Source organism: Hibiscus syriacus, unplaced genomic scaffold, assembly GCF_006381635.1.
Source record: "Hibiscus syriacus cultivar Baekdansim isolate YM2019G1 unplaced genomic scaffold, ASM638163v2 tig00110478_pilon, whole genome shotgun sequence".
In the NCBI taxonomy this organism is placed as follows: Eukaryota; Viridiplantae; Streptophyta; class Magnoliopsida; order Malvales; family Malvaceae; genus Hibiscus; species Hibiscus syriacus.
The window spans coordinates 60855-76360 of record NW_024062755.1 but is presented as its reverse complement, the minus strand read 5'-3'; the positions used below and the strand labels follow the sequence as shown (position 1 = coordinate 76360).

General features: G+C 34.5%; 2 protein-coding genes and 1 pseudogene across 2 annotated transcripts; 2 read left to right on the top strand and 1 right to left on the bottom strand.

Annotated features, from left to right (window-relative positions):
• The first annotated feature begins 203 nt into the window (after window positions 1-203).
• Window positions 204-2821, top strand: LOC120128250 (WEB family protein At2g38370-like). Its single transcript, XM_039145969.1, has 2 exons — window positions 204-486; window positions 1134-2821. The coding sequence occupies exons 1-2, from the start codon at window positions 307-309 to the stop codon at window positions 2622-2624; spliced, it is 1671 nt and encodes a 556-aa protein (XP_039001900.1). The 5' UTR covers window positions 204-306; the 3' UTR covers window positions 2625-2821.
• Window positions 2822-2867: 46 nt separating this feature from the next.
• Window positions 2868-4619, bottom strand: LOC120128251 (annotated as a pseudogene).
• A 1552-nt stretch (window positions 4620-6171) lies between these two features.
• On the top strand, window positions 6172-8596 carry LOC120128224 (prosaposin-like). Its single transcript, XM_039145952.1, has 6 exons — window positions 6172-6276; window positions 6948-7058; window positions 7346-7533; window positions 7631-7828; window positions 8060-8119; window positions 8334-8596. The coding sequence occupies exons 2-6, from the start codon at window positions 6953-6955 to the stop codon at window positions 8463-8465; spliced, it is 684 nt and encodes a 227-aa protein (XP_039001883.1). The 5' UTR covers window positions 6172-6276; window positions 6948-6952; the 3' UTR covers window positions 8466-8596.
• Window positions 8597-15506: the final 6910 nt, after the last annotated feature.

The window sequence follows — 15506 nt, the reverse complement described above, 5'->3', positions numbered from 1 at the left end:
CTCAAACATTTCCCATTCCCCGAAAAGGGTACCCACCTAAAACCAAAATCTTCCTTTTATTTACCTCCCAACTCCACTTAACGAATAGGAAATTTCTCCAAAAACAAGGGCATTTCTGACTATAAGACAACAGACTCAAAATTTTGCCGTTTCCTCTTTTAAATGTCGCTTTGACTGTCTTTAACTCACGAGTTTTTCAGGCAGTAGCACACACACCCCCAACCAAACATTATTAACATCTTCGCAAATTTAAGTTTAGGGTTTGTTTGTTTTGTTTACGCTTCTGGGTTTCGCTTGTTTTCTGGAATGGAAGTGGAGAGCTGTGGTTTTGGTGATTCAGGCACCAAAAACGGTGGTTTGAGCGGCGGTGTTAGAGCTGAGATCGATACTTCGGCGCCTTTTGAGTCGGTGAAGGAGGCTGCTTCTCGATTCGGTGGAATCGGTTTCTGGAAACCCTCTCAGCATAAGCTCGTCTCTGAAACCGAGGTTTAATTTCTACCCTCAAAACACACACACACACATATTGATGTTTATTTTTTTATTCCTTTTAAGGAAATAATACTGGATTTCATGTGTTTTTCTAGCTTTTAAGGGAAAAATCAATGTGGGTTCACAAAGTTCTTACTTTTAGTTTATATATATAAAAATAAGATGCTCAATGGGGTGGCTTTATACTTTTGATGTTGATTTTGCATCTTATATATGTATGTATGTATATTTGCTTGTGTATGTATGTCTACTTGAAGGCAAACCGGTGTGAATTTTAAGCTAAGACTTTCAGGAGGAGATTAATATATGTTGTACTAGAAATGTGCTATATATCATTGTTTACAAGGCTTCATGTGTCGTTTATCGGTTATAACGATCCACACATTTGTAAAAATGAATTTGAAACATTTAACATATGGTAAACTTTGTGGCTTTCATATTATTTTAGCTTTGAAGCTTCTTCTCGTAGCGTCTTCTTTCTGTATGATAAGCTTTTATAATAAGAATCGTCTAGGAAGTCTCTCGTTTCGGTCTTTGTGGTCTTAGTATGAAGTTATGGTTTATGGTCGCTGAGTGTTTTAGAATTATTCGCTTGTGTGTGTTGTGACTGCTTTGTCTTCTGATAAGTTCTTAATGTTTCACAGCACGATGTGGAAGTGGTTGACATTGCGAAATTGGAGGAGCAAGCTGTGCAATTGGAGAAAGATCTCATTGTTAAGGAAAGAGAAACGTTGGATGTGCTAAAAGAACTCGAAACAACGAAACTAACCGTTGAAGAACTAAAATTAAAGCTGCAGAAAGAAGCTTCCGAAGTAAATGTGAGCCTTGAGAAGAACAAGGATGAAATGAAAGAAGCCGAGAAAGAAAATCATCAAGTTGGCCATCCAAACTTGGGAGGAAATTTGAGCCCACATCCACAGTCGGCTCCCGGTTTAATCTTAATGGAGTTGAAGCAGGCCAAACTGAACCTTTCCAGGACAACTAATGATCTGGCAGACATTCGAGGTTCAGTGGGCTCACTTAACAATAAATTAGAGAAGGAAAGAATTTCTCTTAAGAAGACTCGAGAGAGGCTAAGTCAGAATTCCTCAAAGATATCATCCCTTGAGGAAGAGTTAAGTCAAACGAGAATTAAACTTCAAGTAGTGAAAGATGCTGAAATCAAAAGCTGTGCTGATAATCCTTTGGATATATCAAGGGAACTTCAAAGACTGAGTTCGGAGGCTGAGCAATTCAAGAAATTAGGACAAGCGACAAGATCAGAGGTTTCGAGAGCTGTTTCTGATATTGAACAGACTAAAATGAGAATCAAAACGACCGAGATGAGGCTACTTGCAGCCAAGAAAATGAAGGAAGCTGCTAGAGCTGCAGAAGCTGTGGCTCTTGCAGAGATCAAAACTCTTTTGTGCAAGGAGAGTTTGATGGGCATTCCTGTGCAAAAGGCAGAAGGGGTGACTATTTCATTTGAAGAGTACAATGCCTTAATGTGCAAGGCTCAAAATGTTGAGGAACTTTCTAATAGGAAAGTGGTAGATGCTATGCTCCAAGTTGATGAAGCCAATGTTTCGAAAATGGATATCTTGAAGAAAGTAGAGGAGGCCACCGAGGAAATCAAAACTAGTAAGAAGGCCTTGGAAGAAGCATTGAACAGAGTAGAGGCTGCAAACAAGGGCAAGCTGGTGGTTGAGGAGGCTCTCCGGAAGTGGAGATCCGAGGGTCAAAAACGCCGTTCTGTTCACAACTCTACCAAGTTCAAGAATTCATACCCATCTCAGAATCGAAAAGATTCTCGTTTATTTGATGTGAATGGATTGAATCTGGTTAGCAACGATCCAACCCCAGTTTTGAAGCCAACCCTATCAATAGGGCAAATACTTAGCCGAAAGCTGCTTCTGCCTGGGGACTTTGAGGATGAGATGTTGGCAGAGAAAGGTACTATGAAAAGAAAGGTGTCATTAGGTCAAATGCTTGGCAAACAAAATGCCGATTTGATCAACGATTCTCAGAAGACCGAGAAAGAAAACAGTCACAAGCAGTTCTCAGGAAAGAGGAAGAAGTTTGGATTTGCTCGGTTTTCTCTGCTTTTGGCGAAACAGAACAAGAAAAAGAAGAAGCCAACTCTCAACTTGAGGTAGTGCTGTGATGGGGTTCCTTTGTTCTAAGTAACTCTTAATTTCTTGTCTTGTTGACCACATTTCTCTTCAAGCTGCCTACATTATGTTATGTATGTTAGGTTCTTTTCATCTTTTATCTCTATGGTGCTTGTAAAGATGCTAGGGATATTTATATCCTGTTTGAATATCATCTATTACATGTTTGATGTCATGACAACAATATGAATCGACTAAGTTAAGCTTCGGGCTTTATTTTGGTATTCGTGCAAAGCAGGCAACTATGTTTTTATTCCAAAACCATGAAGATCCTTGATCAAATTACAAGCAATATAGCTCAATGATTCATTGACACTTGATCAAGTTAACTAACATCGTGTACTTATTCTACACGAGGATGATAAGCAAAGGGGACTGCAAACAACTCATGTTTTCGTCTTATCGACAAACCACGAGCCTCAGTCATGTCCAAGTCTTCAGGTTTCATTCCATTAGGAAGCTTCCAATCAAAGTGAAACAACAATTGTGCAATTGGCAGCTCGATGTTGCTAAGAGCAAATGAAATACCGGGACATGTTCTCCTTCCTGCACCGAATGGGATGTATCTGAAATCTGTTCCCTTGAAATCAATTGAATTTTCATAGAACCTCTCTGGATAAAACATATCAGCATCATTCCAATGCTTGGGGTCTTTTCCAATTGCTCCTGCATTAACAAGGACTTTAGACTTGACGGGTATATCATAACCGTCGAGCCGACAGCCCTCTCGGCATTCTCTTAGGACAAGAGGCACAGCAGGATGCAGCCTTAATGATTCTTAGTTCATGAATGCCTGCTTCATCCACATCTTCTAGGCCATCAAAGACTAGTCTTACCTCGTTCTTTGCCTTCTCCATGATTCTGGGGTTCTTCAGCAGTTCCGCCCTCGTCCATTCGACTGTGATCGACGATGTTTCACTCCCAGCACTGAACATGTCCTGAAAGTGAACAATGGAGTCATGGTATAAGAGTCATAGTATAAGCTTTACTCAATCATGGATGTTAAGCACTATGCAATATTGAAAAACCAGAGAACTGACCAAGATGATTGCTTTGATGTTGTCAACAGATAGAGGAAACTCAAGCTCGCCCTTATCGTGAAGATCTAAAAGAATATCAACCAGATCTTTCACTTCTTCTCTATTGTCATCATCTGGTTTATGTCGTCTCTCCTTGTGCTCGGTGATGATGTCCTCAAGTATCTGATCGGCTTCTTTATGTAGCTTCTCGAACTTGGGCCTCCCACTGAGCCATTCCAGCAGTTTAAGGGAAGGGTACATATCAGCAATCGTGAATTTTCCAGACAACTTACTAACTTGAGTGATGATGGATATGAATGCTTCTAAATCTCTCGATTTCCCACTGAAGGCCGCTCTTGATGTTACCCCATACGTCAACGAGAAAATCTTCTTGCTAAGATTGATAGGGGAACCTTCGGATAAAGCGATGGAGTTGATGAAGTTCAACACCTCCTCCTCTCGGACTTTCCTGAACGATTCAACACGCTTCGCACTCAAAAGCTCCGTAACGCAAATCTTGCGGAGATGTCTCCAGTAACTACCATAAGGTGAGAAAACAATATTAGTGGAATCATAAGACATGATCTTGGAAGCGAGTATGGCAGGTCTCGAAGCGAAGCTGATATCGTTGTTTTTCAAAGCTTCTTCGGCTAACCGTGGTGATGATATGACGATATTTGAAACCGTCCCGGTCTTGAGATGGATCAAAGGACCGTGGTTTTGAGCCAAGGTTGCCAATGTTTGATGAGGCATTGAACCAACCAGTTGGTGCATGTTCCCTATGAGCGGTAGCTTCCATGGGCCTGGAGGCAACCTTTTCACTGGTTTCTTAGGTCTCAGTATCTGATCCATGGTCACAAAGATGAACAAGCATATGAAGATGTTCATCATGATGGAGAAAGGATCCATAGGGATGAAGTAATGGCGATTTATCAATGCAAATGTTTAATATATCAAGCATCAATAATTTTCATCGTGGTTTCCATTTGCCTTGCCTTTTATCTTTACATGTTTGTATTCATTCATCTTTTGCGGTTTCAGGATAATGTAAACAATGCAATACCAACAATCGACGAAAATTATTTTTTTTTCTTTAATCTGATTTTAGGACGGGTCACATTGCAAGCACTCAATATTAGAAAGCCCGTTAAGATCTGAGTATCTGACAATTTGTATGCGGTATGCCCTAATCCAGATGCCAAGCTGTCCACCACGAAAGGACAATTTTGGAAGTCGTGATTTTAACTACCGCTATTAATTGAAATTATTATTTGATAAATTATTCGTAGGAAAAAATAATTTTACGACATTAAGATTATGAATGATATATTTTTAAGTATATTTAAAAAAATTAAAAATAAATACGAACCAACTTATCTTAGTAATTAAAAGAAATGTTGATTTTATTAGAAATCACGGGTGATTGAGTTTTTATTTTCAAGTTATTAAAAATATTTAAAATATATATTACTTTATAACCGTCGCTTAATCAAAAATAATAATAATAATATTTTTTTCCTAGAAGGGGAGAACAACTCTGGTCTATATCGCTTAAAATTTTCGTGTTTTCTGTCTATCTTAATTAATATAAATTTATATTCATCTTTATAATATTTAATACTTAAAATATTATTTTAATTTTAAATATTTTTATGAATATCTTAATTGTTTATATCTTTAAAAATATGTATTTAAAAATAAAATCTAGTAATCTAAATATATTATTGGACTTAATTAATATTCTAAAATTTATATTGTCTTATAATTATATTCTTAGATATACAGTTGAAGTATGTTTACAATATATATATATATGAAAAATATTTTAAAGATAATTATGATAAACGTGAAATAATATACTAAAATACGAGAGGAAAAACAATACATCCACAAGTAGAGATGGACATGGGTGAGTTGGGATTATCTGGTTAACCCTACTCATATAAGAAATATACACTCTGATTAATCGACTCGATATGAAAAAATATATATTTTTCATTCGAAATTTGATTTGATTTAAGTTTAAGATGATTTTATTCGACCCAAAATTTTATATATTTATTGAGATAAAATTTGAACCCGATCCGAAATAAATATATTTATAAAAAATATTAATTTTATTTGATAAAATAGAGGTTTAATTGAAAAAATATATAGAGATTGTATTATTGCAATTATTCTTATATATATAAGGTATAATTATATTATTTTTTGGGTTAAGTATTTTTCTTCATAAACTCAAACTCAATCTCAACTTATCATCTAAAAACTCTACTCGACTTGATTTGATTTAAATCCGACTCCCTTTTTAAATCCGACCCAGTGAAATCAAATCGGGCCAGAATCCGTTGAGCTCGGGTCCCATGCTACAAGTTATTTTAATAATAATAATAATAACCTAAACCGATAAATTTTAATCACACGGTAACAAGAGATCGTTACAAAGGACTGCATATACAAAAGTGAATGATCGACCGCAGAGTAACAAAACCTAGAGCAGGGATATGTTATAAGAAAGGCCAACGACCAATTCCAAAGCCTTGCCCAACCCGACAACACAAAGGGGAATAAACTTCCGTATCTTTTCTCCCTCTCCTCGTTGACCTTCCTTCCCCCAGGTAACGAAACCCTCTTTTCTTCCATTAATTCTCCATGTTTCTATCCAATTTTCATAGATCTAGCACTATCTTAATCTGGATTTGTTTCCCAAGTAATTTCTCTTGATTTTTTGTTAATTTTATGCAAAAAAACTTTGATGGGGTTTCTTCTTTTTCTTTGTTTCGGTTTAGTTTATTCTTTGGAAGACTCTCGGGATATGGATTTATTATAAGCTTTTATGTATTGGTGTTGAAATAATCTGCTTTTGAAATATTGGGAGGGGCTAACTTGTTTAACTTCAAAAGAATATACACCTAGTAAGGATTTAAACCCAAAACTTGAGGGGGGGCAAGGATTAGTTTTATCAATATTCAAAGTAATAGGGGCCTAAAGTGCTATTTGACCAAAAAAATTGAGAGGGTCAGAGCCCCTCCTAGAAACTGCAAAGTTCCGTCCCTGGTTCCTTGCGATTTTGATTGTTTGAAACTTACAGCTAGTAATTGAAGATCATATTAGTTTCTGTATTTGGATTTATCTCTTTTCAATTATAGACACGCCTGTTGAGTGATTTGTTTGTTACTTTAAGGATTCATCTCTTTGGTTATGTTGATCTAAAAGAAATTGACTTTTGCTTTTAGCATGCTTCCTTTTGAGTTATGAGATTCTCCTGCTATTTAATGAATAATTCCAGGCACTATGGATGCGAGATTCGGGCTCTTGCTCCTCTTTGTGTTGGGTGCTAGCTGGGCATGTAATGCTAGACATCTAGAAGTTGTCGAGGTAGTAATATCCGATGCATCAGGTAATTCACTTGGACTTTTCTTTTCCTAGTATATGTCGTGGGGGGTTGTTTGCTTATTGATATGAATTGAAAGACAATACGAGAAATACTCTGTTAACAATTAATAATTCAGATGTAGTTAGAAGGTAATAATTACCAAAGCTGAACCAATTATCTTTTTCTTGATGAATATGTTCTAGTATCCTTAAGTTGGTTGCAAATATGTTTTAATCAAATTAATGATTAACAATTCGAAGCTGAAAGTGAGAAAATAATCAAAGTGCAATGACTCGGAACTCCTGGTTCAGTTGTGCAGATAAACCAGGGACCAGATAATGAAGTAATAGAAAAGGTTGCTCAGAACGACAATGTGTGCACCTTGTGTGAGCAATTTACTGTCGAGGCAGTTGAATACCTTTCGCAGAATAAGACCCAGACCGAGATAGTTGAAATGCTTCACACGAGTTGCTCCCGTATACCAACATTTAAGCAGCAGGTAAAAGCATGAAATATTTCGAAATTATTTTTCAACCAACATTCATTATCTTCCCCAAAGTAAAAAAAATAATAAATGTCTGATTTATATTGCACAGTGCATTACGCTCATGGACTACTATTCTTCTCTCTTCTTCTTGGAAATATCTTCAATTCAACCTCAAGATTTCTGTACAAAGTTCAACCTTTGTCATAAAGTTGCACTTATATCTTCACGAATCCATGAAGATAGCTGTGGCATGTGCCATCATGCTGTTTCTGAAGTTCTAAATAAGCTGCAAGATCCCGAGACAAAGGTTTGCTTTACTCCGGTGTTTCTTAAAACTAAATGTGTCTACAAGGTTTGATATTTATAAATAAGTTTATATGGACATACTTAGGACTAATTCACACACAGGTGCACGCATATTTTTTATCAAAAAAGTTTGCATTTAAAGTTTTGTACAGAAAATATACACTTCGAATAGAAACTTTAGCTTTGTTGAATGATAATTTTATTCTCGTCTCGTTTGGTTCAATGGTGCCAGTTGGATATAATTCAGCTCCTTTTGAAAGGATGTAACTCGATGCAGAACTACGTGCAGAAGGTGAGTGTAATTAAAGAATTTACGGTCAACTTTTTACCCTCAAGCTTTTACGCATCTGTAGAATCATTTTATCAAAGGATAGACACTTCTCTCAATTATCCGTAGAATTCAACTTATCATGATCTTGCTTGCATATCGGTTTGGTTCCTCTTTTCCCATAGACACGCTGAACTCTTAACCTACGAGCATGTCATGTGTTTTTGTTTGTTGTCAGTGTAAGCAGATAGTTTTCGAGTACGGGCCTCTGATCCTTGCGAATGCAGAGCACTTTCTGAAAACAAATGATGTTTGCACCATTGTTCATGCCTGTGATGGAGGAAAGCAAGCATTAGTGGCAGATTCTTAGTAGTTGAATATCTATAGTTCCAGGAGGATCTGCTGTTGTAATATATACCTATCTATATATATAAACTTGTTGATCTGCAACTGTGTGTATGAAGTACAATATTGAGAATGTTGTTAAAATATTTAGTTGGTGGAATTTGATTGCTTACGGTTCCATGCTGTTGGTTACTCTTCTCTTATGACTGCAAGAAACAAAGACAAAGGTAAAGGATATTTGATTTCTCATATAATTTAGATAATTGTTCGATTTTAATGACTGAAATTTAGAGTATTCGTGATACCTCAATACGTATTATTAATTGTTGAGAATAATTGTTGAATCGAATAATATAAAACCAATTCAATTATCTAAATTAAAATCGATTTAATGATATAAAAATTTAATATTTTTTAGAGAATAATTGTTGAATCGAACAATATAAAAACTATTCGTATTATTAATAACGACTTGAACTTTTTATGAGAAGATGCCGTTTAAACACAATCATTTTATCAGGGATTGTCTTAGGAAAGGCAGGTTAATATACGGTTAATATACGGTAGTATCGGATATATTAAAATGTATTTAATAAATTCGGTTTAGTGGTACCTATTATGTTGACAACTAATAATGTTTTAGGTAGAAAATATGAAAAACTATTAAAAAATTTGATAACCGGTAAACTTTGGTTATCGGTAAGTATCTATCCTTTTTATAAAAGTGTCCATACTTTTAACATATTAAGTAAATTTTACCAGTTTTGTCATAATGAATCTGGTTTTGTCATGTTTTTACCTGTTATATTGTAAAGTATCTATCTTTTTTATAAAAATGTCCATACTTATTTCACTGTGAAAATATATTTATTATTATCTTTGGTTAATATTGTTAAATTTAAATTCTAAATAATATTTTATAAAATATCAAAACAATCAAATAATTTTGTGTGTAAATGAAATTATTAAATTAATATTGTAGGTGGAAAACATGAAACACTATTAAAAAAATTGAAACATAAATTACATAACTTTAAAAAAAGTATATATCATTTTTATAAAAGTGTCCATACTTATTTCACTGTGGAAAACATATTTATTATTATATTTGGTTAATATTGTTAAATTTAAATTCTAAATAATATTTTATAAAATATCAAATAATTTTTTGTGTAAATGAAATTATTAAATTAATATTGTAGGTGGAAAACATGAAACACTATTAAAAAAAATTGAAACATAAATTACATAACTTTTAAAAAAGTATATATCATTTTTATAAAAGTGTCCATACGTATAAAAGTAGGTCTAAGTCATGAAGAAATATTAAAACGATATACCAGGTAAAAATATGATAAAATCGGTAACAAAATGATAAAACCGGTAAAACGTTACCGGATATATTGAAAGTGTCGATACTTTATATAAGGATCGACACTTTGTGAATTTAAAAGAGAAGTAGTTTTAGCGCTTATAATGTGTCGATACTTTAAAAAAATATATCGATCCACAACGATATAACAGGTAAAAATATGATAAAACCGGTATCAAAATGATAAAACCGGTAAAATGATACCAGATATATTGAAAGTGTCGATACTTTCGTAAGTACGTGTAATAAATTATCGACACTTTCAAAGAAATAGGTAATTATCCTTTCGAAAGTATCGACACCTGACATAAAAGTATCGACACTTTTGTATTTGTATCGATTAAATATAAATAACATATCCGATCAAAATATAAGCTAAATCTCCTCTGAAAATAGATAGAACGGACGAGTTTTTAAAAGCGAAGCGTAATTGTTGCTGCATTTCAGGAGGCGTTTCTAAAGCGAAGTTTGTTTGTTTGTTGCTGCAGTCGAATCGAAAAGTATGTTGTCGAAACCCTAATTTTTTATTATTATAGTAATCGCGATAGAGTTTTTATGTGTTGTTTGGGGTTTTGTAGTAAAGAAGCATTTGGGAACGATTGCAGGTAGAAAGTGATATTCAAGGAAAAATATAAATGTCGATACTTTTATTAAATATTATAGGTAGAAAATGATATTATAGGTTGTATAAAATGTGCCGACACATTTTGGTGTGGCCATTCAAATTCTTTTGAAGAAAACCGTTTACCACAAGAGTAGTTATCTATATTTGTATATTGAATAAAGTGTATGTAACAAAATAATTTGATTTGCATAAACTGATATATGAAGGAAAAATGGAGTCAATGGGTTGGAAAATTGTTGGTGGAGCAGATGACTTTGAAATTGAGGCTGAGACTCGAAAGCAACCCAAGGGTGGATATATGTACTTCTAGTAAGTATCAATGTCTTTTTGTTATTATTGTTGAAATGGTAATTGGATTAAAGTATCGATAAACTTTAAATTGATTACAAATTTTAAATGTTTACAGTATGGCCGAATGCAAAAGGATGAAGGAAGATGGCACACAGAGCGGTTCGGTATGTAAAATGAAATTGACATTGAGTAGTATTTAGTGTTAATGTATTGATTAAGAAACGTTTATGTTTTATATTAGCTGACAAAATATGTGAGGTCCAAATGGAATTCAATGAGTGATGCTGAAAAGGAACCTTACATCACACAGTCAAGGAATGATAGTAAAGAATACAAAGAACGGAGGAAAGCACATGAAAATAAGGTATTCATTAAACTTGTAAATACGTTGATACAAAATATATAAGAACTATAACATTATATATTGTTAAAAAAATGTAGGAAGTGTCGACAAGATGCAGTATTAAAAGGGTGAATTTATTAATTAAACACCTTAAGGAGAAGGGTCAGTTGAATGTGCTGGGAGAAATAGGTTTTGGATCGTTGGTAGGAGTAAGGGATCGACCTATTCGGAGGGAATTGTGTCGATCCTTGATGGCGCAATTTGATGTCAGGCAATGTATTGCTAAATATGGTGATTTTTCATTTCCTCTCGGGATCCCATGTGCTGCAGCCGTATTGGGGGTAGAAAATGAAGGCAAAAGTGTTGTAGAAGTCTGTCAGAGTAAGGACTGGAAAGCACTTGCCTCCAAATATGGTTTGAAGCATAAGGTGACATATGCTGAAATTGAAGAGGAAATAAAAAGTGGATCTTACGTTGGGGATGAGCTGAAGGACAGAGTTCTATTATACCTTGTCGGTATATTTCTTTGTCCAACGGGTAATACGTCAACGAACAAAGAACATATGAAGCTCATTTGTGATGAAGGCTTGAAGGGTGAATTCAATTGGGCTGAATATATCCATTCGAGATTGATTGAATCAATAATCACCTTTAAAAAGGGCAGCCATAGATACCTCAAAGGGTGCATAGCAATCTTAGAGGTAAATGAGTTGAAGAACTTTTTTGTGTTTTTATATAAAAATATAAATTTTATTATAAATGCAGGTTGTACTGTTCGATTTTTGGTCGGGCTGTGAGGCAGTGCCGGCTTATGAAAGAACCGGAGTGGCACGCATCCGTGCATGGGGGAAGGAAGAGGTGGTTAGAGTGATGGTGAAGTTGAAGTTGGATAGAGCGAAGAACCAAGAAATGGTAATAAATGTAATTAAATAATATTAAGAATATAATCAATGTCTTAATATTGTAATTTAATTTTGAAGGTTATTGGCAAGGATGTAGAGGAGGCAGTGGAGGCAGAGGAGAAGAAAGGAGGGATGGTTGTATTGGGGGATGATGGTGAGTGGGACGACGGTGAGGGAAAACGTAGTAACTTCGACATTTTGATGTCTGAATTGGCTGATATAAAAAAAATCCAATTTGAAATCATGCAAAGACAATCAAGAGTCGAAGAGAAACTTGAGAGAGTCGAAGATACACTTGAGAGGCATAAGGGGGTAGTGGAAGGAAAAATAGATGGAGTGGTGAAAGAAGTAGAGGTGTTGAGGGGTGAAGTGGTGAAAGAAGTTGGGGTGTTAAGGGGTGATATTAAGATGGTGGCGGGTGAAAAATTTGAGGGAGTGGTGAAGGAGGTTGTGGAATTGAGGAGTGAACTTACGGGGTTAAGGGGGGTGGTTGATAAATACTTGGATGAAGGAGATCAATTGAAGGGTGAAATAAAAGAGATGAAGAGCTATGTAGAAAAAAAAATACGATGAACTGAAATAATATGAAGAAGAAAAGAGGGAGGAGGAAGAAGAAGAGATGGAAGAAGTGAGGAGGAAGGAAGTCAATGTCATTTATACACCGGAGAGTGTTATAGCAGCATATTTGGATTCGGAATGTCCTGCACCCCAGAAGAAGAAACAGAAGGTAAGTTGAATAAAAGAAAACTTAATTTGATTTTTATTATGTTGTTGTGACAAAAATTTGTATGCAAAATTGTAGGTTGAAAAAGCGGATATTCCAAGCGGAATTGATGACATCGAAGCTGCAATTTGTGATTATTTATGGAATAGCGAGTTAGAATCGGAGTAAGTGAAATATATTGTTTTGTGAGTGATATTTAAATATTTCATGACAACATATTAATCCTAATGATTCATACAGATATTCTGTAATCTCAATGGGAAATCAATTCGCTACTGTATACGACGTTGCAACGTTGAAGCCTACGGAATGGGTTGGCGGTGTGGTAAGTAGAAAGTAGAAAATGTTAAAACTTATTGAATATGTTCTGATTGTGTAATTAATTTTGTTAGGTTATCGATTTGCTCGCCTGGACAATATGCTACGATTCTCAAAAGTCACTCCGGAGGATTGGCTACCTTCCATACCTCTTAGCGGTGAGTTAAATTAATAAATGTTGAAAAGTAGTGTTATAGACGGTAAATTAATAATGTTTGTTGCGTAATTACAGCAACATGCGTTGGATGCCAACAACAAAGAAAGTGTTGAGAGTATTTCTACCTTCTGGGGTCTCTATTGGATAACTATGTGAAATTCACCGACTGTGAGAAGGTAAGACACCATACCAATTGCAAATGATGTTTTCGGATATAGAATGTTGAATTTTGTCAAATTGGGTGTGAAATTTGTTGCAGATCATGATCACAATAAACTACCATAATTCACATTGGTATCTGTTGGTGTTGGATATGGTAGATCGTGTTGCAACAATATATGATAGTATGTTTACAACTGAAGCAGCTAAACAGAGAGTGAAGGATGCTAAGAGATTGGTATGTATGTATGTATGTATGAAAGGACATTATGTAAATTATAATGCATAATTTTTTGGTGCATAACTTCTTCTATTTTAATGCAGATTAAAATATTAGATTCTTATAATAAGAAACGCATTTGGGTTGAATCATGTGGATCTCTAGGAAAGTATCCCTTGAAAAATTTCAAATTTGTGGAGCATAAGAAGAATAAGCAATTGAATGGGTATGAGATGTTATCACAAATAGAAAGCTTAATTTATGCAGTATTCATCATAATTGACATGTGTGGTTTTCAAATTTTGTAACAGACATGATTGCGGCATGTATGTGATGATGTGGATGGAATCGATCGGTTCTACAGGGGCAACTGGTGATTTTGTAAGTGGATAGAAAAATTCGTTTGTGGTAAAATTGTTAAAAGTCGTAGATTGAATGCTGTAGTTGACAATACTTAACGTTCTGACAATTTGAATATAGGTTGTTGGAGACTGGGATCGATCGCGAATATTAAACGATCTCGTAAGCCACAATCAAAATGAACGAAGACAAGAGATAACAAAAGCTGCCATATTACATAAGAATAACAAAAGGATGCAATGATGTAAATGTAGGGTTAATTTTGTATAAGATTTATAATTTTGTATACGATTTATATTTTTGTATGTGAATATAATTATGAATGAGATGAGAAAAGTTAGCAGTATGTTGTTGTACATGTTTCTTATACACTTTAAGGGTCATGTTGATACTTTGAAGTCAAAGGCAAATTTACAATATGGCCAACAGGGTGCAACCATAAAGTGTCGATCCATATATAAAGAGTGTCGATCCCAAAAAACATCGAAAATTAAAAGTATAATGTAATATGTAATTTTTCAATCTAACTGGTACAAGTATACCGGTTTTATGAGAGAATATGTCTAAATAATGTGTCGACACTATTTTAGTTTGTGTCGATATTTTTGTTCCAGAATGAATGGAAAACAGGGTGCAACCATAAAGTGTCGATCCATATATAAAAAGTGTCGATCCCAAAAACATCGAACCCAAAAGTATAATGTAATATGTAATTTTTCAATCTAACCGGTACAAATATACCAGTTTTATGAGAGAATATGTCTAAATAATGTGTCGACACTATTTTAGTTTGTGTCGATATTTTTGTTCCAGAATGAATGGAAAACAGGATGCAACCATAAAGTGTCGATCCATATATAAAGAGTGTCGATCCCAAAAAACAACGAAAATTAAAAGTATAATGTAATATGTAATTTTTCAATCTAACCGGTACAAGTATACCGGTTTTATGAGAGAATATGTCTAAATAATGTGTTGATACTATTTTAGTTTGTGTCGATATTTTTGTTTCAGAATGAATGGAAAACAGGGTGCAACCATAAAGTGTCGATCCATATATAAAAAGTGTCGATCCCAAAAACATCGAACCCAAAAGTATAATGTAATATGTAATTTTTCAATCTAACCGGTACAAGTATACCGGTTTTATGAGAGAATATGTCTAAATAATGTGTCGACACAATTTAAAAAAGTGTCGATATTTTTGGTTCAGAATGAATGGAAAACAGGGTGCAGCCATAAAGTGTCGATCCATATATAAAAAGTATCGATCCCAAAAACATCGAACCCAAAAGTATAATGTAATATGTAATTTTTCAATCTAACCGGTACATGTATACCGGTTTTATGAGAGAATATGTCTAAATAATGTGTCGACACCATTTAAAAAAGTGTCGATATTTTTGGTTCAGAATGAATGGAAAACAGGGTGCAGCCATAAAGTGTCGATCCATATATAAAAAGTGTCGATCCCAAAAACATCGAACCCAAAAGTATAATGTAATATATAATTTTTCAATCTAACCGGTACAAGTATACCGGTTTTATGAGAGAATATGTCTAAATAATGTGTCGACACTATTTTAGTTTGTGTC